The sequence below is a fragment of the Apis cerana genome, linkage group LG1 (genome assembly GCF_029169275.1).
Source record: "Apis cerana isolate GH-2021 linkage group LG1, AcerK_1.0, whole genome shotgun sequence".
NCBI classification, from domain to species: Eukaryota; Metazoa; Arthropoda; class Insecta; order Hymenoptera; family Apidae; genus Apis; species Apis cerana.
The window spans coordinates 11,910,280-11,935,724 of NC_083852.1; the positions used below are offsets into that span (position 1 = coordinate 11,910,280).

Below are 25,445 nucleotides of genomic sequence, written 5' to 3' on the forward strand. Positions count from 1 at the left end.
TTTTATTCCTTTGTATTTCTAGGAACATTGAATAAAATTAATACCCTAGTAACGATCTAAAAATCATTTATTAGTCACTTCTCTTCGCGCAAAATTAAGTAACCAATAAATGCTAGTTTTAAGAACGTTTGTGTAAATTTACATTTTGCATTGTAAACGATAAATAGAGACTAAGACTGGGGATATTTGTTGAAATAATGTCTTGTGGCCGGTAATCTCTTACAAAGAACGTGTGGAAACTACGAAATTTCATCATATTACGTGATTATTAAAAACTTACAGTAAATATGGCCCACCAACTGTTTTATTCGACAAGTAAATTAGAAAGATTTGTTTTGAGCTCCGTTTACAAAAATGCTAATATATTTCAGGTATAAATGTAATTTAACATAACCTATATTTTTTTATCATGATTAGTTATTTAATAAAAGTCAATTTATAATTACAATTTTTAATTCAATTATATATTGTTATTAATGTATTTTCTATTAATTATGGTATGTTGTATTTTTTTTTTATTATTTTGTATATATTATATATATTATATATATTATATATATTATATATATATTATATATATATATATATATATACATATATATATTATATATATATTTTGTATTGTGCGCGTGTGTGTGCATGTGTATGATTATGCATATGTGTATATATGTATATATATATATATATATAAAAATTGATAATTTTTCAAGTTTTTATTTTATGTAATCATCAATTATAATGATTAGATTTTATATGTAAACATTAAATATATATATAAATTTACTTAATAATAAGATTGATTATATGATGATTATTAGCTATAAAATATAATATATAATGATATAATTTGTATAATATAATATTATATAATAATATAATATATATAATATATATATAATAATAATAAAATAATATATATAAATAATATATAATAATAATAAAATAATATATATAAATAATATATAATAATAATAAAATAATATATATAAATAATATATAATAATAATAAAATAATATATATAAATAATATATAATAATAATAAAATAATATATATAAATAATAATATATAGTAATAATAAAATAATATAATATTTGTATTATTTATATTATATCATATTGTAAAATATTTTCAGTTAAGAAGATATTTATCATTAATAAGAAATGGCAATGAACCAAGTACAATGGAGCATATACGAAATCAATGGAGATTACTGTGTAATGAGCCACCAAAAGGATTTGAAAAATTTTATAAACAAAGTTATTATTTTATAATTATTAATTTGTTTTAATATATCATAAAAATATGTTATAATTATAAAATAATTTTAAAATAAATTATAAGAATAGATTATAAAAAAATCTTTAATTTTTTATCTATAGAAAAAGTTTCTAGTAAAACAACTGAAAAAGTTGCTGAAAAAGTTAAAAAAGGATCATCCAAAGAAACTTCAGAATCACAATCATCTAGAATGCACTCTCAAAAATCCTCTATGCATTCTTCGATTCCTGATAAACGCCTTTTTTGGGATTTTAAATGGAATGGAGGGAATAAGTCATTTGGAGATAAAAAGAATGAGAAACTATTTTTTATTGGAATATCATTAGTGGGATTACTTTATATATATTTGCAACAATTATCAAATCAAGCAACTGAAATTACATGGAAAGAATTTATAACAAAGTAAATAAATCAAATAATTTTTTTTAAATAATATATATTTATTATAAAATATTTTATATATTATAAAATTTTATAAAATTCATATAAATACTTGGTGATTTAGATATTTAGATAAAGGAATAGTAGACAAAGTAGAAGTTGTCAATAAACAATGGGTTCGTGTAAAGTTATTGCCTGGAAATTTCGTGAATGGAAAAGTAAGTTCATAAATAATTTAACTTAAATGTTATAAAAACAAATGATAATAATTTCAAAAAATTAAAATTAATAAAAGTATATATGCAGATTTAATTATTAAATTTATTTTGTAGGATTCTTTGTGGTTTAACATTGGTAGTGTTGAAACTTTTGAAAGAAATTTAGAAAATGCACAAATTGAATTAAATGTAGAACCACAAAATTATATTTTAGTGCATTATAAGGATGAAGTAGAATTACACCATGTTTTAAAGCTTTTACCACAATTGTTCATGTATGGTAAGTTATAATATTAAATTTTTATTTTTTATAGATCAGGTTTCTTTTTGTTTAAATTAGATATAATATTAATCGCTATTTTCTAGGACTTTTATTCTATGTATTCCGTAAATCAGCAGAATCATTTGGTAAAGGAAGAAAAGGTGGACTTTTTGGTGCATTAATGGAATCAACTGCAAAATTGATTAATTCCAAAGATATTGGTGTTCGATTTAAGTAAATTGATAAAAATATGAAATATATTATATTATTTATTGTATAGTTTTAAAAAATTATTATGAATTGTAGCAATTTTTTTCTACTCTGAACTTTTCTGCCATATTATTTATTTAGAATAAAAAAAATTAATAAAATTAGAGAAATTACAGAATCTAGAATTAAAAATTAAATGAAAACAAGAAGTATTAAATAACAAAAAAAAAATATATAAAAGAAAAGTAAATATATAAGTAAATATATAAATAAAACAATTAAGAAATATTCAATTTATAGAGCAGAAAAAAATTATATACAATTATAGAATATAAGTTTGAATCTTTTAAAAATATAAGTTTGAATATTTTAGTTATTTTTTTTATTATATAATTATTGTATTTTTATGCTATTAATTTTACATGTTATTAAAAATTTAGAGATGTTGCTGGATGTGAAGAAGCTAAGATTGAAATTATGGAATTTGTAAATTTTTTAAAAAATCCACAACAATATATGGAACTTGGTGCTAAAATTCCTAAAGGTGCAATGTTAACAGGTAAATATATTGTACACATTATATTGTAATTATGAAAAGTTTTCTTTTAAAATATATATTACATAAATATATATATATATTGTAAATATAAATCTTTTTTTTTTTTAAATTATTTATTTAATATACATAATTATAAATATATTGAAATTGTAAGAAATCTTTTTTTTTAATTTTAAATAAGTTTTAAATAAGTTTTAAATGATTTTAAATAAGTTTAAGATAATAGCATAAAATTCATATTTATAGGCCCACCCGGAACTGGTAAAACATTATTAGCTAAGGCTACAGCTGGTGAAGCAAATGTACCTTTTATTAGCGTATCAGGCTCAGAATTTTTGGAAATGTTTGTTGGTGTTGGTCCATCAAGAGTTCGAGATATGTTTGCATTGGCACGGAAACATGCTCCATGTATATTATTTATTGATGAAATCGATGCCGTTGGAAGAAAAAGAGGAGGCAAAAATTTTGGTGGCCATTCAGAACAAGAAAATACACTTAATCAACTTTTAGTTGAAATGGATGGTATATTATAATTATTGATAACATTATTTATTATATAATATAAATTTATTTTTGATTAAATAATATTTCTTTTTTTTTTTTTAGGTTTCAATACAACTACTAATGTAGTTGTGTTAGCAGCAACTAATAGAATTGATATTTTAGATAAAGCTTTACTACGACCTGGAAGATTTGATAGACAAATTTATGTTCCTGCTCCAGACATTAAAGGTCGAGCTTCTATTTTTAAAGTACATTTAAAACCTTTAAAAATCACATTAGATAAAGATCAATTAGCTAGAAAAATGGCTTCCTTAACACCTGGATTTACAGGTAAAAACATAAAAATTAATCAATAATATTTTTCGAAAAAATATATATTAAAGATTTATATGCTAAATATTATAAGTTATTGATTTTAGGAGCTGATATTGCTAATGTTTGTAACGAAGCGGCTTTAATAGCAGCAAGAGATTTAAATGATAATATACATTTAAAACATTTTGAGCAGGCTATTGAAAGAGTTATAGCTGGCATGGAAAAAAAGACAAATGTTTTACAACCGGAAGAAAAAAAAACAGTTGCGTATCATGAAGCTGGTCATGCAGTAGCAGGTTGGTTTTTGGAATATGCAGATCCACTTCTAAAGGTAATTTTTAGATTTTTAAAATATTTTAATTTTATAATTTTATTTAAATTTTTTATATTTCAGGTTTCTATAATTCCTCGTGGAAAAGGTTTAGGTTACGCACAATATTTACCTCATGAACAGTATCTTTATACAAAGGAACAATTGTTTGATAGAATGTGTATGGCACTCGGTGGACGAGTGTCAGAAGAAATCTTTTTTGGTCGTATTACTACAGGAGCGCAAGATGATTTACAAAAAGTATTATTTTGCTATGTAGTTTCTTTTTTATAATTATGCATGTAAATAGTTTGTACCATTAATTTTTTTTTTTTTATTATTAGGTAACTTCAAATGCATATGCTCAAGTTATTCAATATGGTATGAACGAAAAAGTTGGCAATGTTAGTTTTCAAATGCCACAACAAGGTGAAATGACTTTCGATAAACCATATTCAGAACATACGGCCCAACTTATCGATAATGAAGTACGTGAATTAATCGAACAAGCGCATACTCACACACGCAATTTACTTATGCAACATAAAGAAGATGTATCTAAGGTATAGAAAATGTTGAATTTATTAAAAATATTAATTGATTTTTATTATTGTAATAATAAATGAATAATTTTATTTTAGGTAGCTGAACGATTATTAAAACAAGAAATTTTGAGTAGAGAAGACATGATAGAGTTACTAGGTCCTAGACCCTTCCCTGAAAAGTCAACTTATGAACAATTCGTAGAAGGTACAGGATCATTCGAAGAAGACACGACTTTACCAAAAGGTTTACAAGAATGGAACAAATCGAGGGAGAGTGAGAAAAAAGGTGAAAGAACAGATTCTCCACCAGAAACAGTTTCGGGATTGAGTTCTCAAAATCAACCACAACAGCGATTATAAACCATACCATTATGGGTTATAGCCTGTTAAGTACTTTGTATTATAGTTTGAAATACATAATTGTAATAAGTAGTGATATATGAGTATGCACTCCATAGCATTCATTAACGATAACATTATAATTTGCAATATATAAAGCTTCTAAGTACCAATGAAATTAAGTACTATTTTACAAAAAAATTTTCTATATCGATCTAATATTTCTTGTCTTTAATATAAAGATTATTTACTACATGACAAAGTATTTTGGTAACAAAAACTAATTTGTGTAAAAAAAATGCATAATAATGGACATAAATTATTAAACAGATTTTCTTATAATAGTATATAATTTTCTCATAATAATATAAAACGACGTGATTTCTGGACGCAAAGTGATAGTATAACAAGGGTCATGTAATTTTTATTGTCTTTTTTAAGACGAAATAAGCATAGTAATGAATTAGGTAAAATGAATAACAACTTTTGTTCATATCATTTTTTGCAACGTATAATTAATAAAGTTTACAAATGTAGTGCAATTAAACTTTTATCCTTAATATTGTAAGTACATTGATAATTTGGTATTACTATTTTTTTTATCGCTAATTGTTGGATTTCGCTTTGGCGGAATTTCAATGAAAAATAATATGTGCACATATGTGCGTAAATTGGATCCTTGTTAATACTAAAATACTTACATTATTTAATGAAAAGTAGATCAATTGAAGAAAATGAATATGATTTTACTTGCGTTCCTGATATATAAACTTCATATATAGTTATTTATGACAAGATTGAAAATGTTTTACGACGAAGGTCTTTTTTGCCAGTGAAATTCATGGTTCTAGAAGCAAGTTTTTTTATCCTTACTGAATTTTGTAGCATCATGAATGTATTATATTTTATTGTGTCTATAAGATATCTCAAAATTAAATTATTAAACTACTATTAATAAAAAATTCATTAACAATGAATAATAAATTGTACATTATTCATTTCTAAAAAAAATAAAGGAATATTTACTAAAAAAAAAAATGATAAATGTTTATATGAGTGCAAATATTATAAATCTTTATTCATTCTCTCTCTTAATTCATTTTTTCTTTTTCTCTCTCTTTCTTTCTTCTCTCATACATTGTCCATGAAGTTAGAACATTTAAAAATGACTTCCATAAGATAAGCTTTGAGCTCATTTAAACATGGATAACATAAATAAATCGGAGCAATACATGTGCATGTATCCATTATCAGTCTTGGGACTTTTTAAAGTTATTTTTATGAGCTGAAACGCCCTTGGGAATATTATTTATTTAAAAATTATTACTTAAATCTTTTGAAAAAAAGTATCGTTTGATCAAAAAATAGTTACGCGTTCCGTATTATTATTTTCATTAGAAACAATTAAAAATGTTAAAATCAGTATAATTTACTTTTTCATTTTTTTTACACGTATTTTTTTTTGTTACATAATTTATATTACATAATTTTGAGCATATTGCATAAAAAAGAAAGACAACAATTGTTCATTATTAATTTTTAATTACATATACTTGAATTAATTCATTGTGCATCATATATAATGTGTTAATATTATTGTTGACAGAATGAAAAAATATTAATTTTTAATTAACTTGATATTGTTTGTACGGAACGCAGATAATATATAAACTCGAAGTTTTCAATAATGAAAAGGTTATGCGTAAACATATTTGCATGTAAACATCTGTAATTTATTGATAAAAGTAGACATTACACATTTCCTATTTGCTAAAATTGCTATTTATTTTATATTTCAATCATAAAATTATAAATATCGATTAATTGTATATTTGCATAAAAAAATTATATTTCTGAATTTTTAATATGTATTTAAAAAAACAACATAATAAAAGTTGCTCTCATGTAATAGTTTTGAATTTTTATTTTATACTTATTTATTTTTTGGATGAATGTGACACGAAAAATTACTTTTACTTGAATTGCATGTACGATGTTTACATACATACATTAAAGCGCATAATATAAAAATAATAATATAAAAGAAAAATAATGAATTTGAAATTCAAAATTAAAATAAAAAATTTGTTAAAAAACTATATCATCGATCGTGAGTTTTATACATACATCGTTCACAGAATTGAATCACTGGAAGTAAACAAACCAAATCACGAGACAGATTGATTTTAAATATTAATTGCAAAGATATCTATATTTTGTATCAATCAACTTATAAAATTTAAATCAACTTATATAATTATATAAAATACATTGGTGAATATCGTTGGTACACTGAAAATGATTGATAGAAACAATTCATGAAAATAAACTATATCTATAAACTTTTATTTCAGATGTAATTTATGTTTCTTAATATATCAATTATATTTTAATGACAATAAATAATTTGAGATGTAAATTTCTATTTTACAGAATTTTGCAGAATTATGAATTAATTATCAATTAATTAAATTGATTTTTTTAGATTTTGATCACGTGGTTTTGTTTTCGTCCAATGACTTCATACAATAAACGATGTATACATACTAATTCCTTTCCGACCTTCGTCGCTAGTGCTTTGATCCCAAGACAGCGTTTTTCTTTTTTTTTTTTTGTTTTTATCTCTGAAATGGCGATTCTTCTCAGCATTTCTACAAAACTATATGATTTATCAAGTAGGTATTTATAGGTTTCAAAAGTTCACCATTAAACTTAGTTCGCTAACTCACTAATCAAATATATCATACAATCACTAAATTATTGCTTTGTCGTACCTTGTATCACACTAATCTAAATCTTATGTTTTCTGTTTACTTTACGTCTTTTTTTTTTCTTTTTTTTTCCTCATTTCCATTTTTTCCTCTTTTTTTAAGTTCTTTTCACAAAAGCCAGGTTTATTGATGATCATGCCTGCTTTTCTAGGTACTTCTGTCTTATAGATGCACTTTTTTTCTGTATGTAATATTCGCTCGCATCATTCTTGTATGTTTTTGTTGTGTATATGTGAAATGATATGATGGCGCAGATAACGTACAAGTTCCATACTTATTAAATTTGTATTAAACTCGAGCGAAATCTAAATTATCGCATATGGAAGCGAGTTTAAATCGCACTCTAATTAATTTCATTGTAATTGGATTTATTTAAGGATAACTCGTTTTTTTATTTCATGTCTGCAAATTCGTATAATAGATAATTCGTGCAATAGATAATTTATATTTCCAGGCACGATCATATTAATAATTATATATTATACGCGTTTAAAAAAATCTTGAAAACATTTCTTTTTCATTCAATCAATGATAATTATTTTATTTTTAATTCTTCAATCTATACAAAAAAAGAAGAGAAGCTTCGCTCCTTAAATAGAAGTATTATTATTCGATTTTAAAAATATTAAACTCGATTTGTTTACTTTTCTTACAAAAACATCATTTATGTTTCGAGATTAATTAGAGGCGATCATTCTCGCGAAAAGTTTCGGTGTAGCGAAAATTCGACTAACATATACCTACATATACACATACATATAGTAATATATATCGTGCATATCTGGTTTAGTAAGTTAATTAATTATAGTTACGCGGATAATTTTTGTCACGTTGGTTTCGTTGTTCTTTTTTACCGTGTTTTCGAACATATGCAATTTTAAAATAACGCATATTTCCTTTCTTTCTATATTTTTCTCTTCCTTAAAACCATTTCTTTCTCTTATTGGTACTCGTTTGCTTATTGACAATGGATACCTATTACGATGAAAGGCGACATAATTGTTTTATCGCTGCGTTTAAGAGCGCCACGGTATCAGCGTAGTTACGTTTAAGTAAGTACTTTGGTCCTCTTTAGAGTCTTCTAAACGTTTAATTATATGATGAATAGAAATAGCAATCGGTCTCTCGTTGCCGCGAGAAGCGAAAGAAAACGAATTTCGTTCCTTATTTTCGTTCTTTCCTTTCTTTTTCGTTTTTTTTTTATTCCTTTTGTCTTTTTAACTAACGGTTACGAGGCAACAAGTTTTAATAGCTTTACCTTATATTAAAGAAAAAAAGTTAAGCGTGGTTTCGTGACGATATTGTACATCTGACGTGAATCTGAGCAATTAATTGTGATCTATATAAAATAAATTGTATTGTATTAAAAAAAAATTCTCAGAAATTATAAAAATTTAAATCAATTACATCGATAACATAATGTTGCAATTATATTTGAATTTGAAACGAAATTCGATCAAATTTTAATCAAGTTATATCTTTACAAATTTATAATCGAATAATGCTATTCTATGAGTAATAAAAACGAAAGTTATTTTCAATAAAACATATCACAGAAATATTACGCAGAAAATCATTATATATATATATATGTGCAGGATTTTCGATTTATAATTCGGTTAAAATTTCAAGTGCACAGCCAATGCAAATTGTATTCGTGTTTTTACGACAGTGAACAAGAACAAAATTATTTTCAATGGACCGAGAAATGTACGAGGCATGATCGTCCTGGGTCCTGGCTTAATTTATTTGTATATCTAAAAAATAGCGCCGAATGTTTGTTTATTGTTAATAACGTTAGTAATAATACCATTTTTTATCGTATTTTTTTTCATTTTTTGTTTTTTTTTTATTTTTTTTTTTATTTTTTTGCTTTCGTTTAAGTTTACACTACGGCGATGATCTAATGTTAATTTGTATTCGTGTGTTTGTCAGTTCTTACGAGGTTTGCTATATCGTTTATCTTTTTTTCTCTTTTTTTTTTTATCGAATAGTTAATTTCACGTTATCATGTTTTCCTGTCCTCAAATTCGACAAGCAAGCATAGAGGAAAATCACGTTTCAAGAACTTTTTCGACGCTGAAAACATTCTTCGAGACGGCAACGAATTTTTATAATCTTAATCGAGTCAAGTATTGATCGTTGATTTATTTGAATTTTTAATATAATTGGATAAAATTTACAAAATTGTTCACCAGTTTACACAAAATAACTGTTTTGTATGTAGCTTATGCTCGACGTAATAAAACACGTTACTTACTTCAAGGATTCATTGTTCACATCTTAATAATGATGATGTTAAATGTATGGCGGGAATGTTTAAAGTATATTTCAAACGATAGAGGATATGGAAACATTGAAACACGCAATAAAGATTAAATTTCCAGTCATATAGTATTTTAAAAATTATTTTTCACCACTCAGTGATTATTTTAAAAAAATGGCAATGGCTTTTCACTAAATAATGGTCCCAATGATCAATTGCTCGCTCTATAACTTTTTCTCTATAATCTTTTCTTTCTTTTTTTTTTTTTTTTAAACTTTTTAATTTAAAAAGTTTAAACGTTAATACATTCGAATACTTCGTCTTTTGTTTAAAAATGTCTTTCTTTTTTTTTTTTTTTTTTTTTGTTTTGTTTTAATTAAAATTCGTTACGGTGACGAAGAACGATGCACTTTGATAACCATATAGATCTTTTCTCTTTTATTTCATTATTGACTATCGTTACGAGGTTCTCTAATTGTGATTAGAGTTTCGATTGACTGTCGTGTATTGTATTACAGCATGAAAACGAGACAGGTATAGCTGTGAACATTATTGAATGTGCAGATCAAATTTGCTACCGACCATCCATCCGACCTGTTTAAATTAGTTGTTTCCGGTTTTCACGACACAGACGTGGTCTCTGTTCATTTGTGTTCCCCATATTATTGAATAGCATTCGAATATTGATTTGCTCGACAGAGACGAAAACGTATTGGACAATTTTCGAGCAGTTCCTTTCTCATTGGAATGCGGTCAGAACCAGACTCGCTTAACTCATCGTTAATTAAATGATACAAATTAAATATCTAAGAGAAAACAGTTACTATGACTAGGAACCTTATGCTTACAATTATATATATGTATAAGAACGTGAAAAAATAATTGAATATATTTACACGTTTAACAGCCAATCTAGTCTTATAGAATTGAACGAAGGAATGTTAGGCAAGTCTATTTCTGACTTTTCGCTCAAATATCTTCGTTACAAACAACGTACACGTGATTCAGATCTCTTAAAAAATATTCACTGAACGTCAGTCTCTCTTATTATATATCCAGAGAGCGCATTTTGCAGACGTTTTTTTAAAATAAATATTTCAAATATTACAAGTTTCGTTCGATATTAGAAGTTGTTACGAAGAAACAAAAAAAGAATTTCGTTTCTACCTTTTATTTATTCCATTCCAATGGTAATTTCAAATCTTTCTTTTTCCTATTTCCAAAAATTATTTTATAAGTTTCGAATCAATTGCACGTTGCTGGAACACCGTGCAGACGTTGAAATTCTCTTCGATCGAAGGGGTTCGACACCCTTTTGTTGAACGAACATGGCGCGAGGAAATGTATAGACGTTGCATCAACGTTGACGATATACACGTATATTTCCTTTGTATCCCTTTGGTATCTCATACAAAAACTTAAATAGCTAAAGCTCGTTCGTTCTTGCGCCCGTTTAAAGACTATTTAACGGGAACTAACCGAGTACGCAATAATAATCGGTCAATCCTTAAGTGTTCTAATCGCTGAAAATGTTTCTCGTACCAAAATATCTTCTACAGTCGTTATAAAAACGCGTTTTTTTTTTCTCACGTGAAAGCAACAGCGACCAACTTAAATTAATAAGAACAACCACTTCACCTATTATTACAAGGACTAAGCCCATCGATTCACCGGGGCAACCTAAGATAAAACGATACGATACAAGCGTAGCTCGTTGACTAGAGAATAAGTTATTATTTTATTTTTTTTTTTTTCTTTTTTTTTTTTCCTTTTATTCTATTTTTTCGAGTTGGTGCTTATCTTTGGTTTTCGTTTCTTTCAGCAGAATATTTCTCTTGGCCGACATTCCTTTCGACGCTTCAATTTTTTTTCTTTTTTTTTATTTCATCGTTTAATTAATTATAACGTAGAACGTTCTAAAATTAATATCACGATTCGAGGTGTTCCACTTACGAGTGAAATAGATGATGAATAAAAAGTGACTAACGACTAAGAATAATAAAATCGAAGTTTGATCGCAGTAAAAATATCTACATTTGCCCTTACAAACGTTGTAAGTATTAAATATTTAAGGAGATAACTCGACTATGCATCGACTATTCATTCAATAGACTAGATGTTTGAGGAAATCCACCATCAAGGTTTCATAAGAATCATTGAAACAATTTGAAAAAAAAAATCTCCAAATTTGACAACTTGTTATATAGGAATCATTACAAAAACATCGATTCTGAAAGAAAACTGTTGATTAATCTAAATAAAAATTAAACAGATCTTCATCTCTTTATTTCAAGAAAAAGAGAATAAAAATTTATTCGACTAGAGTTTCCATTAATGTTCGATCGATAATTGAAAGAACCTGACTAGAGACGATTGCTCGATTGTAAATTCCATTCTGTCAATCTTTAACACACCTTTATCCACCGTTTCTATTATAGAGAGAGAGAGAGAAAAAAGCGATCTCGTATACTTTTGACAACGAGGAAATTACAGGAGTACTGTTCTATAATTTAGGGGAGCGGAACGAGAGAGCGACCCTTTCGCTACCAATGGTCATTCCAGCATTCAACAGGTGGTCCAGTTTACGTGAAATGTTGATGAAAACCTTCGACGTGTGCCCGTCCCCACCGCCTCCATTGTGCGCCAAGGGCGGCGATGGAAGTTCGGAAAAAGGATGCCTCGAGGAAATTACACTTGCGTGAAAAGTTTTCCGCGAATTGAACACTCGATAGTTTCGTATCGAATGTCAGTTTGGCTGCCAGACACTTTGACAACGACGAAGAAATGACTATTCTTTTTCACGTTCACGCGTGAATCATTTTATCTTTGATCGAGAATTAATCGTAGAAGAAGATTGAGGTATCTTATAGGATCGAAGAATAGATCGATAAGCGATGAAAAAGTTTTTGATAAAGTTTTTATCACCAGTTCGAGATTAGTGTTCATCATAGATTCTGTTCTTGTTTTCTCATTTTAAATTGCAAGTTGGGGATGATAAATTGTTGTATCGCTTTCCTCTAGATAGATCTTTTATAAAAATATAATAGATGAATACAAAAAATATTTGTATTATTGTAATGAATTAAATTAAATTAATATGTCACATTTTGTATCATTTAACAGTACTTTTATACTATGAGACTGAAATAATAATAATAATAATAATTAAGAAAGTACGTGCAAATTATTTTTTGAACTTTTTTCAATTATAATCAAGATTAAGTCGAGATAAATTTCATTTTAATGATACTATAAATTAAACTTTGATCAAATCCCCATTTAACAAATTAAAATATTCTTAGAACATAATCTGTGTATCTGTTTCATGGTAAATTGCAACGAAATAGAAGAAGAAGTAAAATATATCTAAGGATATCTTAACAATATGATAATGCTGAGCTTGTCACTCGATCGATTACATTACATTCAGGAGATTTTTCAGAAGAATTGGTGGAAAATCAATAAGAACAAGATGAAAAGGTGCCAAATTGCCATGTGATTTCTAAAAATCCTTAAGTATCAAAGAGGACGTTGCTCTCTCGAGATACTACTTGGAGCGTACATTATTTTCGTTGGATCTTCAAATCCTTCGACTAGGATTGATCCGATTTCCATCGACGATCGGCGGATTCGAAATGAATTTTACTCACAAATTGATGGTCCCTCGATAGTATTGCATCGATTCTCGCCGCCGCTGTTCGTTCTCCGCGTCCTCTCTTTATCGTACTTCAAACCCTTAATCGGAAACCGAACGAGCGTCGTTTCGTTTTCCATTTCGATGTCCCGCGAATATCGATTTTACCGGACAACGAACGGAGTTTTTATCGTTTCGTGGACGAAAGGAATGTCGTTAGAATAGCATCGAACGCGTTTCGATGCGAATAAAATTGTCTTCTTAGCTTAGGACGATATATCCCTGTAAATGTAATTCGAGAGTATTCGAGTTCTTCTCTTTCCCAGCTTAAACGCGAATTTAATATCCGCTTATTTTAATAATAAACTTCGCTTTTTGGAGCCAATCTCGCACGAAGAATGAAACGATTTTAAAGTTGATCGGTTTATAACCACGATATTTTCACGTTGATTCGATCCTTGACCGTTTCGTAGGAAAGATAAGTTTCATCTTCGAACACGTATCTTTTACGTGTTTGTTCTTTGTTCTTAAACAATTTTGTTACGACTCGAGTCGCGATTGAAATGCGTTTGAAATCGTTTGCTTACCCAGAATGAGAATACGATGCGTTGTTGGTGTTCAACGATGAAGGATCACTTGTCGATCTCTAAGATGAGAGTATTTCCGTTGTTTTTATATATTTCATGGATCATCTCTTCCTTTCACCAATTCGATCAAGCGTATGAATCGTGAATTTTCTTATAAGTTTGTGAAAGGAAGGGAGAAACAATGAATTCGTCATCATTATAGATCTATTTCCAGACGGATCGATATCGACCTACCGGCGAGTTTTGCACCTTGGAAAAATTGCTTCTTTGGTCTTTTGCTCGACGTGTCGTTAACTGGAAACAGAAATTCGAACGATGATTAATCCGAGAATATTAAATAAATAAAATTAAGAAAATTGTCATTTCTATTTTCCATAACTTCGTTTCTCTCAATTCAAAACTTCCTAACCTACGTAATACTTTCCTTCTTGAACAAATTCAAATATTTTCAATCACCATAACTCACATTAGTTGAATAATTTTATAACTCTAGCAAATTCAAATATTTTCAATCATTACAATCCACATTAGTCAAACAGATTTATAAAAATAATAAATCTCAATAATTCAAAGTTACTTTTCTACTACAGCGACACCTAACCAAAGATCTTCGATCCTCCAAATCCTCGCATTACCAACAATTCAACGACCTACTTGATCGTAACCAGCGACGCGAGCGCCAACTATTCCCCAACGAATCGAACGAATCTACTGTGGCGCATCTAGGTCGTTGTTGGGCTCATCGTTCTCCCTCTGGCAGGCGGACTCCAAGTGTTTATTCAAGTAAGACTTGAGCGCGAACGATTTGTGGCACTTGTGACATTCGTAGTTCTTGTCCGCGGAATGGGTCTGCATGTGGGCGCGGAGATTCGAGCGATCGGCGAACGCTTTGCCGCAGTGCGCGCACCCGTAAGGCTTCTCACCCGTGTGACTTCTCAGGTGGCCTTGCAGCAACCACGGCCTGGAGAACATCTTACCGCACACGCCGCAACTGTGCGTCAGCTTGTGGGTAAGCACGTGCATCGCCAGAGCTGGCATGCTGACGTACGCCTTGCCGCAGTGGATGCATTTCTTCGCCGATTGCGAGTCGATGCTACGATGCGTTTGTTTGTGTCGCGACAGGTTCGACGAGGTCGCGTATTGTTTACCTGAAAGCAGAGAATTTCTGTCCTGAACGACGCGATCCTCATTGAAAATAGTTTCTTCTATCGATCTATCTGTCTTGCCAGACAAGAAATCCTATCAATTTCTCCAACAACAACCTACCGCACTCGCAACAGACGTATCGTCCAATTTTTGACGTCTCGGGCGTTTCGACTGGTTCTGTCTCCTGCGTCTTCTGAGCAGGTATGATCTTCTTGTTCTTCGATCTTCCGTCAGCCACCAGTAAAGTGTCGTAGGTGTAACTGGCCGGTTTCACTTCCGTTTGCTCGGTCACAGTCTGCACCTCCTTATCTTTCTGACTAGGTTGCGAGTTAGGATTGTTATTCTCGATGTCGCTGCTGCATTCCGAGGTAGGTGGCGTCAACGGCGGCGCCGCCTCTATAGTCTGGTGAGATTGTTGTTGCTGCGCTAGAGGTTGGGGCGGTTGTTGAGTGGCGACAATCGGTGTGCACGGAATGGACGGTGCGCTATAAGTGAGCAGAATCTCTTGAACAGGAGACAGAGGGATGAATACGCTGCCCGTTTGTTGAACAATCGTCGCGCTGGGCTCGTAAATAATGCTCGCGGTGGGCGTTTGTTGTTGCTGATGGTGGTGCGTGTAGACCGTTGAGTTTGCCAGATCGATGGTATTCACCTGGTAGATCGGTTGATCAGGTTGATACACGGTCATTTCTTGTATGTCCGTGGCAGGCGATTCTATCACGCTCTGTGGCCCGATTGCGACGCTAGGTGGCGGTAATGGCGGAAGAGACCTCGAGAGCTCCAACAAATCGTGAGCGGCTTCTGTCTCGGCTGCGGAACGATCCTTGAACATCGAAGACACGTAATTGGTGATCACGTTGCCGTTATTGGACCCTATCCTCGATTCGGATGCGGAATGATCCGTTGTTTCTTCGACGGTGTGATACGGCGTAGCGGTGCTCGAAGGAGGAGAAGGCTCCCCCGGAGGCGAGTGATGGGGCATGTTCGTGTGCTGTTGATAGTTTGTATGAGCTGTTCTGGACGGTGATCTGGGAGCTGTGAAAGGCAACGTGGACGTGGCGATCGTTGTGTTCTCGACACTCAAGGCGATCGATTCTGTTTGCGACGCCGCTATCGTGGAGGATGAGCCTGTAGCGGCGCAGGTAATCACCGTTGGAGATGTTGCCTCCGTTCGAGCAGTAATTGGAGCTTCTGTCGCTGGTGTGCCCGTATTGCTTGTCGCGATCGTCATGTCCACATTGCTGGGCTCGTCCGCCTTCCCCTTGGAGACGTCCTGCTCAAGCGTCTTCGTTCCTGTCGTCGTGTCTTGAGACTGCGTGCTCAGATATTCTGCAACACGAGATACATCTACCCGTGAATCGTTTGAGAAAATCGATAGTCCTCATCGACGATTTTTAGGACGAATAATGCCATTCATCGTGTCACGTAATACCGCGAGTAATACAATCCAATTTTTCGTTTTTAACTAATTTTTCAAAGCTCTGGAGCTCTCTCTCTAAAAAGAAGAATAGGAAGAAAAGAGAAGAACGAAGAAAAAAGCCACAAAGGAAGACGGTAACTTTGAGCAAAGTAGTGGAAACCACATCATCAACCCCATTTTCACCCCTTTAGTCCGCGACAATGCGATATTAACGAGACAACTGAGGACCGACAGCGGCGCGTAACTCGATTTCTTAATTTGACTTTTTAATCGAGATTTAACGAGCGAAGTGGAAAACGGTCCGCGGGAGGGGGGGGGCCGAGTTCTGTTGTCGACGTGCCAACGAAAGAGTGTCGAACATCGTTGGCGAAGTGGTAGCAGGAGGGAGTGATGGAGGAGGATCAGGGATTATGACGGCAAGCATGTTGGAAACGAGGTCAAAGGGGATGGGTGGATGGCCAAGGGAAGTGTACGAGCGAGCGGATATAAAATTTCACGATAACTCGGTTATGAAACTGCGTGTTTCGCTCGAGCAATGATCCTCTTGTGTCTTTTCTTTTCTCTTCTAAATCGTTTCGCGAGTCTCGATCGCGCATATTCTCGCTATTTCACCGACGTCTTCCCGGGGAAAAGTTTCTTAACAATTGGCGCGACAACGCGTTGACTCCGTAACATTTCTTAACGATTCGAACTTGGTCTTTCTACCAATATTAAATTTGTTGTAATTAATTTATGAACAGCATTGTTTTCAAATGATAATAAAAATTTTGAGCCAATTTGTTAAAATTTGAATTGTGCTCAATTATTAAAAAAAATATCAAATCTATGTATTCTATTTTAAGTAGCAATCGATATCCAAATCAAATCCTTTGTATATTGAAATATTTCTAGAAAACTTGTGAATCCATACGATCTTTCGATTCTGATAAAATCTATCTTTTATCTAAGACAATTTAAAATCGATTTGCTTAATTTCTCGCGATAGTAATCGTTCCTATTTCACGTTCGATCGATCAAATGTTTGTCCTTTGTTAACATCTTCACCAGATCTTTTGCATACGATATTTTTTCGTTCAGGAACGCTCGGTTATGAAGCATAAATCGTGAGCCGTTTACAAAGCAGGGACATAGTTGGAAACTGGCGCCATCGGGAACGACAATTCTAACAATTAATGCAGCTTCGTCGTGGCAGTTATCCGCGAATTACTACGACGTGACGACGTCGGTATTTCCAGGTTTAAATACGGCTCATGATCCTCGCCATTTTTCTTTCTGCGAGTGCACAATTTTATTTTCGCATATTTCTATCACATATCTTATAACTTTTATTGATTTTTCTTTTGGATTTTTGTCGAAACAATTTTGCTTTGGATTAAATATTCGTTATATTTGGAAATATTTCAGAATATTTGGAATATTTCCAGAAAAGAAGGAAAATTTTATCTTTAATTAATCAAATTGTGATGAAATCGAATAAGAATAATTTGTCGAATAATAATTTAAATATTTTTATTATTTTCAAAGAATAATTTTCCTTTTAATAGGATCCCTTTGATGTGGAAGATTTTTTTAAAGATTGTTCGAATATTTTAAAAAATGCAGCTATAAGAAAGTAATCACTATAATTTAACTTTTCTCTACAATTTTTTTCCTATTTCTTATTCGAGATACAATTCAGCTGAACAAATTATAAATTGTTATCAATATTGAATTTAATTTTTTGATTCAAAATTCTCGATCGAAAATGATTTTTATTCGTTTATTACTGAAAACTATTGAAAAATTGCTTTTTAGAATCTGTCCAATTCTTTTGTTTGTTTGTAATTTTGTAAAATTTCAACTAGACATTAACTCAATTGTGCAACAACGTTTTAATATATTTGATATTTCTAACGACATTAAGAATAGATAAAAATACGAAGGCAATTTTGCTAGCATTTTGCTAGCATGCAGAAACTTTTCTTGCCAACGATGAAACACGCGTCCGTGCAGCGCGCCGACACGAGACGAACGATATATGGCTACAGGGTGAATCAATACAGCGGGCCTTTGGAACAAATAGTAGAAACATTCGTATTAATTGAACGTAATAGGTTAAAATATCGATCAATTTTCTTTTATCATTTTTTTTTATTTAGATATTTATACGTGTTCGATTGACGTCTAGAAGAAAAGTATACGTTAAATTTCATAAAATTTACAGGCAATAGATGTAATATATACTCGAAGAAAACGTCTTTTTTCTAAACATTCTTGGAGTAAATTTAGAAAATTTTATGTACAGAAATTAAAAGTAATTTTAACATATTTAGAAGGGCGATATAGAAATAACGATTAAAATTATTGCTCGTTACCATTTTTTCTCTTTTGATTTTCAAAAATCAATTTCAACGAATGAATCGAAACAAATTTAACAAACAAATTTAATAAAGCATCTATAAAATATCTACCACAACGATTAAAATATCTACCATACTTACTTTATCGCGACAAATACCAATCGACGCGTACACCTACGTCAACAAAACGTGAATATTCCGTACACTTATCCTTGGAAGAATCTTCGACGACTGTTTAATTACCATTATAGGAGCCATAATTGGAAGGGACTCTGAATCGTACCTTGAGCAACAGGGGGTGCGACGCTCCCTTCTATGGGCGAGACCGGGATCTGCATGGTGGTCGGTGATGGCGTGCTCCTTCCGCGACCCCAGCTCTCGAATCCTCTGGCAACGTTGCTTATGTACTTGTTGCACAGAGCTTTCTTCACCATGTAACAACGCGGCATCTTGGCTGTGTTCGTTTCTTTCGAGTCCTATCAAACTAATTATAAAACGTTTCGGAGAGTTTGCTTGCGCGATATCTACTCCCTTTTCGGTCCACCGTACGACCTTCCGTTTACCCTTCGACGAGATTCATTTATTGTCTCTTCAAGGATTCAAAGCATGAAATTCCCTCCCTTTCAACGATTCTCATCCAAGTTAGATCGCGTGAAATATCGTCCTGGTGGTCTCTGGCGGCGGAGGCCACCAGGAGATCACGATCGATTCACCGATCGATGACCTCAGCCGAGCACCTCGTTTCGCCTCATCTTCTCTTCTAAACTTTCTCTTCTCGTTTCGTCTTCCTCCGAAATCACCTCCTTGCTGCGTTGATTGGAACGCAGTGTTGTTGTCTCTCCCTCTCTTTCTCTCTCGAGAGAGAATTAGCTCGGTGTTGTATCGATATCGATTGGTCCGAATGGGTTAACTTCCGTGTGGCGGGCTACCGGAAACGTCGATTCCGATCGGAAGTATATATATATATATATATACGTATGTATGTATTTTTGTGTGTGTGTATAGGGCGGTACTTTAATTCTAGATGTCGTTGCACGATTTGAAAGGGAACTACGCGTATATGTACACACTTATCTTTATCGTATATATATATATATATGTCTATGTATAGATAGACACAGTGCGCGCACAAGTACGCGTACAGATTTATATTTAAAATTTTTATATTAAAATATCTCTTGGGCGAAACGAGTCGATGCAACTCGAGGCCCGGCCGGATACACCCGGAAGTTTAAGGAGTATCCGGAAGTTCGCGCTGGAAACTTCGTTTCGAAAACACTTGGGCCAAAAGCAGTGTGCTCGCAGTCGAGATCGTTTCGGTGATCGGTACTCGAGTATTTTATATACGCAGAGAGCAAGAAAGAGAAGATTCTTCGCTTCTTTCTTTTTTAAATTTCCTTCCTCTTTCTATCTTGTTTCCTTTTTTTTGTCTTTAGATTCTCTTTAGATTCGCTTTACCTTGTTTGTAGTATTGCTTTCGTTGTATTTCGCGGGTGGAAGATTACGTTTCTTTTCCCCTCCCCGTCCCTATTTTCCGTCTACCTCTGCCCCGTTCTCCGCTTCCCGTTGCCTCCCGGTGCTCGCTCTCCTTCCTTGGACAAAGCTTCTACACGCCTCATACTCGACAAGTAAAATTCTAACGAGCCTTTTCAGTGTTCGCAGTTGGTAAAAAATGTGTTCATATCAGTTTGTCCCTTCCTCTCTCTCTCTCTCGACTCCGAGAAGCCTTACTCGCCCGGCTGATCCGAGCACCGTTCCATTATGCCGGCAACACTTTGGCGCAACATCGCGTTGGTCGGGCGTGTCCATTCTCGCGACAATACCCTCATCTCGCCGATTTCGAGGACGCGGAATAACGGTGTTGTGCTTGCACACCGAAAATCGATCGAAGTCGAAGAAGGAAAGATCTTTCTTTAAGACGGATCGCAGAAGAAGGATCAATTATTATGAATTACGTAGAGGAGCGAAACCAGAGTTTATCCGTTTCGATCCATGCGATTACTGGTCATCAGAGGTCGGAGAAACAACACTCGGGATCGAAATTCGAGGAGGCGGTTCGTGTTGTCGAAGTTCAGGCTCGAAGTTGGTGGTTTTCTTCTTCAACGGCTGCTTTTTTTCGAAAGGCGAGAGTGACTTGTGCGTCGCGAAGGCAGGCGAGGTGTGCCTTTTGCAGGGACGAGCAACAAGTTGGACAACAGGTCCGCGATGTTTGTGTATCCGTACGTGTGCGCTGTCGCCTTACGTGTGTAGTCGATAACTCCCCCTGGTAAGTGGTCCCCTCTCCCTTTTCTCTCTTCCTCGCTCTCCCACCTCCGTCCTCTTCTATATATATATATTTCTCTCTCTCAAACGATTTCAGACATCTTCCTTCCTTTCTTCCTTCTTTCCTTCCTTTCTTCCTTCCTTCCTTCCTCCTCCGATTTTTTCCTTTCCACCGGCTGATGGAGATGAAACGACGGACGAAAGGAGGAAGCCGCGTGCGTGCCGCGAGCTACAACTCTGCCCTCGTGCGGCTGAGTTAGCGTGCTCCGTCGCAGCCTTGGATCGTCCACAGAGCCACGTACTCGTTCGTTCCCACCACTTCGTTCCTCCTCCACGCACCTTCCTCCTCCTCCTCCACCACTTTCTCTATATATAACGTAGAAATAATTCAAGCTCTTCGAGGTAGCAGGCTAGCCTCGCTTACTCGGCTACTCGGGGCTTCGGTGGTTCGATACGAGCCGAAGTTGTGTCCACAACGAGGCTCGCATTATACATACGTACGTATACGTATAAAACGACGCGTCGTTAGGTAGAAGAGCAACGCACGTAGGCTCTGAGAGGAGAGAGAAGAGATAGAGAGAGAGAGAGAGAGAGAGGAGCGCGACATGGACGAGGAGAGCGCGATTACGAGCACGACGCGCGGTTGGCCGAGCGGGTAACGACCGATCGAGCCGGCCCGTCCATTTAGTTGCGTTCGACGCGAGGGGACGCGAGGCACACACCGAGGAGGCGAACGTCTACGGGCACGAAGATCGAAGATGAAGATGTACCACCTGTGGGCGCAGAAGCAACAATTGTCCGCCGTGTATCGCGGTGGAGGGTAGCCCGACTACATGGCTCGTACCGGGTGTGGCTGGGGTGCAACTGCCAATGCAGCGTCGTCGAGCAGCGTCGGCCCGCGTCCTGGGCGCCTGCGTCCTTTCCTCCTCCGCTTCGTGCACAGCTCCTTCTCGCTTCCTCTCTCTCTCCGACGCTTCTCCTCTTCCACCCATTTCCTTCCCTCCCCCTTCGCTTCGTTTCGTTCCGTTCGCTCTCTCTCTCTCTCTCTCTGTTCGTTCCACGCGTCCGCGTTTCAGTTTCACATCCTCTTCCTTCGCAACCCCTTTCTTCGCTCCGCACCATTTCCTCGCTTCTCCATCCCTCTCTCTCCTTTCGAATCAACCACCTCCCTTCTCCATCCCTCCCTGTCGTGCGAGCAAACGAGCACAGCTCGCGTCTCCGTTTCGCTTTTGCTCCGTTCCCACCTCCACCTCCACGCTCGTCGAGCTGCCACGCCGCCGCACGCACACGAGCGTGTGTGCAAAGCGTGTAAGCGCATACCTCGGTATGCGTGAAGCTTGGCCGGATCGAGGGACGAGCGGAGGAACGAGGAAGCTGCGAGGGAGAGAAGTTACCCACGGAGGGGGTAACCCACCACCCCCTTTCCCGATGTGGCTCTTGCCCATCGATTTTGTACGAGTTCGGGGCCGGAGCAACACCTGTTACCGCGTCGGATGGAAAAGAGTCGAGGGGACGCGGAGGGGGCAGATGGAGGAGGAGGAGGAAGACCGGGTAGGTGTAGGGGAATTGATGGCTTCTGGCTAGATGAAGAGGGGAATAGTCGGTGGACAGCGACAGAGGAGAGAGAGGGGGAGCTGGATGAATAGAAGGCGGCTGTGTACAAGCGGAGGACGACGTTATACGAACGCGCGTGAGGGAGACGAAGAAGGCAAGCGTGTATCCATCGAACGGTGAGAACGGAGAGAAAGTACAAAGTGGAGAGAATAGCGGAGCGGGAAGGAGACGGGGGATTTTCGTGGGGGCGAGGGAGAAGGATGCAAGCGCGCGCAGGGAGGGGAAGAAGGGGGCGAGAAGGGCGAAGGAGGGGCGGGTAGGTGAGAACGTGCGAGGAAAGAAGACGAGGATAATGGAGGAGGAGGGAGAGAGAAAGGAGACGGCGGCGGCGGGCAAATAGCGACGTCGAGGAAACGCCGACGCCAATCGATAGCGCCGACCCCGGCGTCGTGCCGCGTTCGCTGCCGGGGTTTTGCGATAGCGCATCTCTCTCTCCCCCCTTCGTCTCTCCTCTTTCGTTCTCCTCTCCTTTTGCTTTTTCCTCTCTGCCTGCTCCCATCTCTCTCTCCCCCCCCCCCTTTCCACGCTTTGTTGCAGGCATTTTCCCTTCGCCTCGTGGCTATGTAAGTTTGCGAGCTCTTCGTTGCACCTCCAGGTTTTCGTCCCTCTTCGTCCACGTGGTTGTGCGCAGAAGGAGGAGGAGGATGGTTTGTATGCGTACCTTATAATCTCGACGCTTATTCTCGGACGTCATCTAACCGCTCGTATCGTCTGCGCCTCCTTTTCATCCCTTTTCATCCCTTTCTCGCTTCTTCTCTTTATTTATCCCTCGTGTTTCCCTTGGTTCAAGGGATGCCGTTAAAGGGTATGTACGATTCTCCTCTTTTTTTATTCCTCCTTCTCCTCCTCGCCCTCTTCCGTCGGCGTGGATTTAATGATAGCGAGGAGGAGTGGTTGAAATTCCTCGTGGCGGAGGAGAAGTTTTTGGCTCTAACTGTTGTCTAAAAGTTGGGGGGATACACCAGTAGAAAGTTTAAGACGAGTTTTGATGGATTATTGTACTTTGTATCGTAGACGCTAAATGGACAACGATTAATCTGGTGCAATTGGAGCGTACGGAGAATTAGCTCGGCGATTTATCGAGAAAGCGATCGTTTTTGCCTTGCTGATTTAATTTATACCTTACATTCAATGTCATTCTAAATTATTTTAAAAGTTCGGATAGCGATTCAAAAAATATAAAAATATAAAAACGGATATTCGGAGGGAACAATAAAATTTAACATCGGTTCGGACGATGATTAATAATTTGATTGAAAATTTGATCGAATAATTACGAAAAAGTTAATCGATTAATTTCTTCTATTCGAGAAACAAAGATTATCCGTTACCAAGTTAAAATATAATTATTCGACGATTCGAATAATCGTAAAAAATATCTTGGAACGTCGAGGAAGAAGAAATTCCTCGAGAATGTTTTCGAGGGAAAATATATTTAGCCCAAGTTTTGACATAACGAATTCACAAGGTAGCAAGGTATTTCGATTGTGGAAACTCGAGCGTGGGTGGAAAAAAGTCATCGTTGAATGGAGAAAGGAAATTTAAAGGGCGTCTTTTCAGAGGTTAACGCGATTCAATCCTTTTTCGATGCGTTCTTCTTCGACATTCGGCCGATTCAATCGCGCGAAACTCTAAAAGAAAAAAAAAAAGAAAAGAAAGAGAAAAGGAAGACTTTTTAATTTTTACTTTATCTTTCTTCTCATTTTCGCGAAATGTTCTTATTAATATTTATCGGGATCGATTTCAAGAGCTCCGACAACGAGACAATTAAAACGCTGAACCGAATTCAACGCAAGCCCCGAGGATTAAAGGAAGTCTGATTAGCGAATCGTGTTACCGTTTGATCTTCAATTAAACGCAGAATTCGCGATTCCTACTCGTCTCCCGTGAAAATGAACAGCCTTAGAATTAAACTCTGTTTATCCTCCTTTTATTTTTCTTTTTTTTTTGTTTCTTTACGATAAAATCTTTTTAATCCATCGCACGTACACGTACATAAAAAGTATAGAAATATATTTAATAAATACTGATTTATTACGTAAATAAAGATAAACAAAGATGAATATATTTTATCATTTTCCTCTTCTTAAATCAATCGCTTAGCTTACCGATATATTCGAGGAAAAATCGAGCCGGTTTCCCTTTTTCGTTTTCCCCAAAGTCCAAACATCTTGCCTTATTTTTCTTCGCAAGACGTCTCTCAAAATGCTTTGTTTGCGAAAGACCAGTTGCTGGCGAATAAGATTTGCATGCAAAAGGTTATTACGCGATATGTGGAATATTTTATGGAATATTACGTCAAATAACAGAATTGTTAAAACTTGTATCCTTAGGTGGAATGTAAACGTGGAAACGTTTTGCGAGATAATATTGTTAGAGAGGGATGTGTTTATCACATCCGCATACCGGTGCACGTTGAAACTTGTAAACGCGTCAGCGTATGGGATACCGTGAGTGGAACTGACGTAGAAAACTTCATTCTT

At 34.7% G+C, this 25,445-nt stretch overlaps 2 protein-coding genes across 5 annotated transcripts; one reads left to right on the forward strand and one right to left on the reverse strand.

Annotated features, from left to right (window-relative positions):
• Window positions 1–72: 72 nt before the first annotated feature.
• LOC108001591 (AFG3-like protein 2) lies at window positions 73–5,961 on the forward strand. Its single transcript, XM_062073561.1, has 13 exons — window positions 73–371; window positions 1,135–1,258; window positions 1,382–1,682; window positions 1,786–1,879; window positions 1,994–2,159; window positions 2,246–2,375; window positions 2,792–2,910; window positions 3,157–3,432; window positions 3,517–3,744; window positions 3,834–4,060; window positions 4,124–4,300; window positions 4,384–4,602; window positions 4,681–5,961. Exons 1-13 carry the CDS (start codon window positions 288–290, stop codon window positions 4,942–4,944), a joined length of 2,409 nt encoding a protein of 802 aa, XP_061929545.1. The 5' UTR covers window positions 73–287; the 3' UTR covers window positions 4,945–5,961.
• Window positions 5,962–11,163: 5,202 nt separating this feature from the next.
• LOC108001604 (mucin-2-like) lies at window positions 11,164–22,483 on the reverse strand. Of its 4 annotated transcripts, none has more exons than XR_003698584.2 (4): window positions 19,370–22,483; window positions 15,448–16,656; window positions 14,836–15,329; window positions 11,164–14,475 (listed from the first exon to the last, which is right to left on the reverse strand). XR_003698584.2 is itself a non-coding variant. In XM_028668560.2 (3 exons), exons 1-3 carry the CDS (start codon window positions 19,533–19,535, stop codon window positions 14,890–14,892), a joined length of 1,815 nt encoding a protein of 604 aa, XP_028524361.1. In that variant the 5' UTR covers window positions 19,536–22,483; the 3' UTR covers window positions 11,164–14,889. The 4 variants fall into 4 exon arrangements, 1 of the variants encoding a protein (XP_028524361.1); XR_003698585.2 differs by having other exon boundaries at window positions 14,648–15,329; XR_003698583.2 differs by having other exon boundaries at window positions 14,591–15,329.
• Window positions 22,484–25,445: the final 2,962 nt, after the last annotated feature.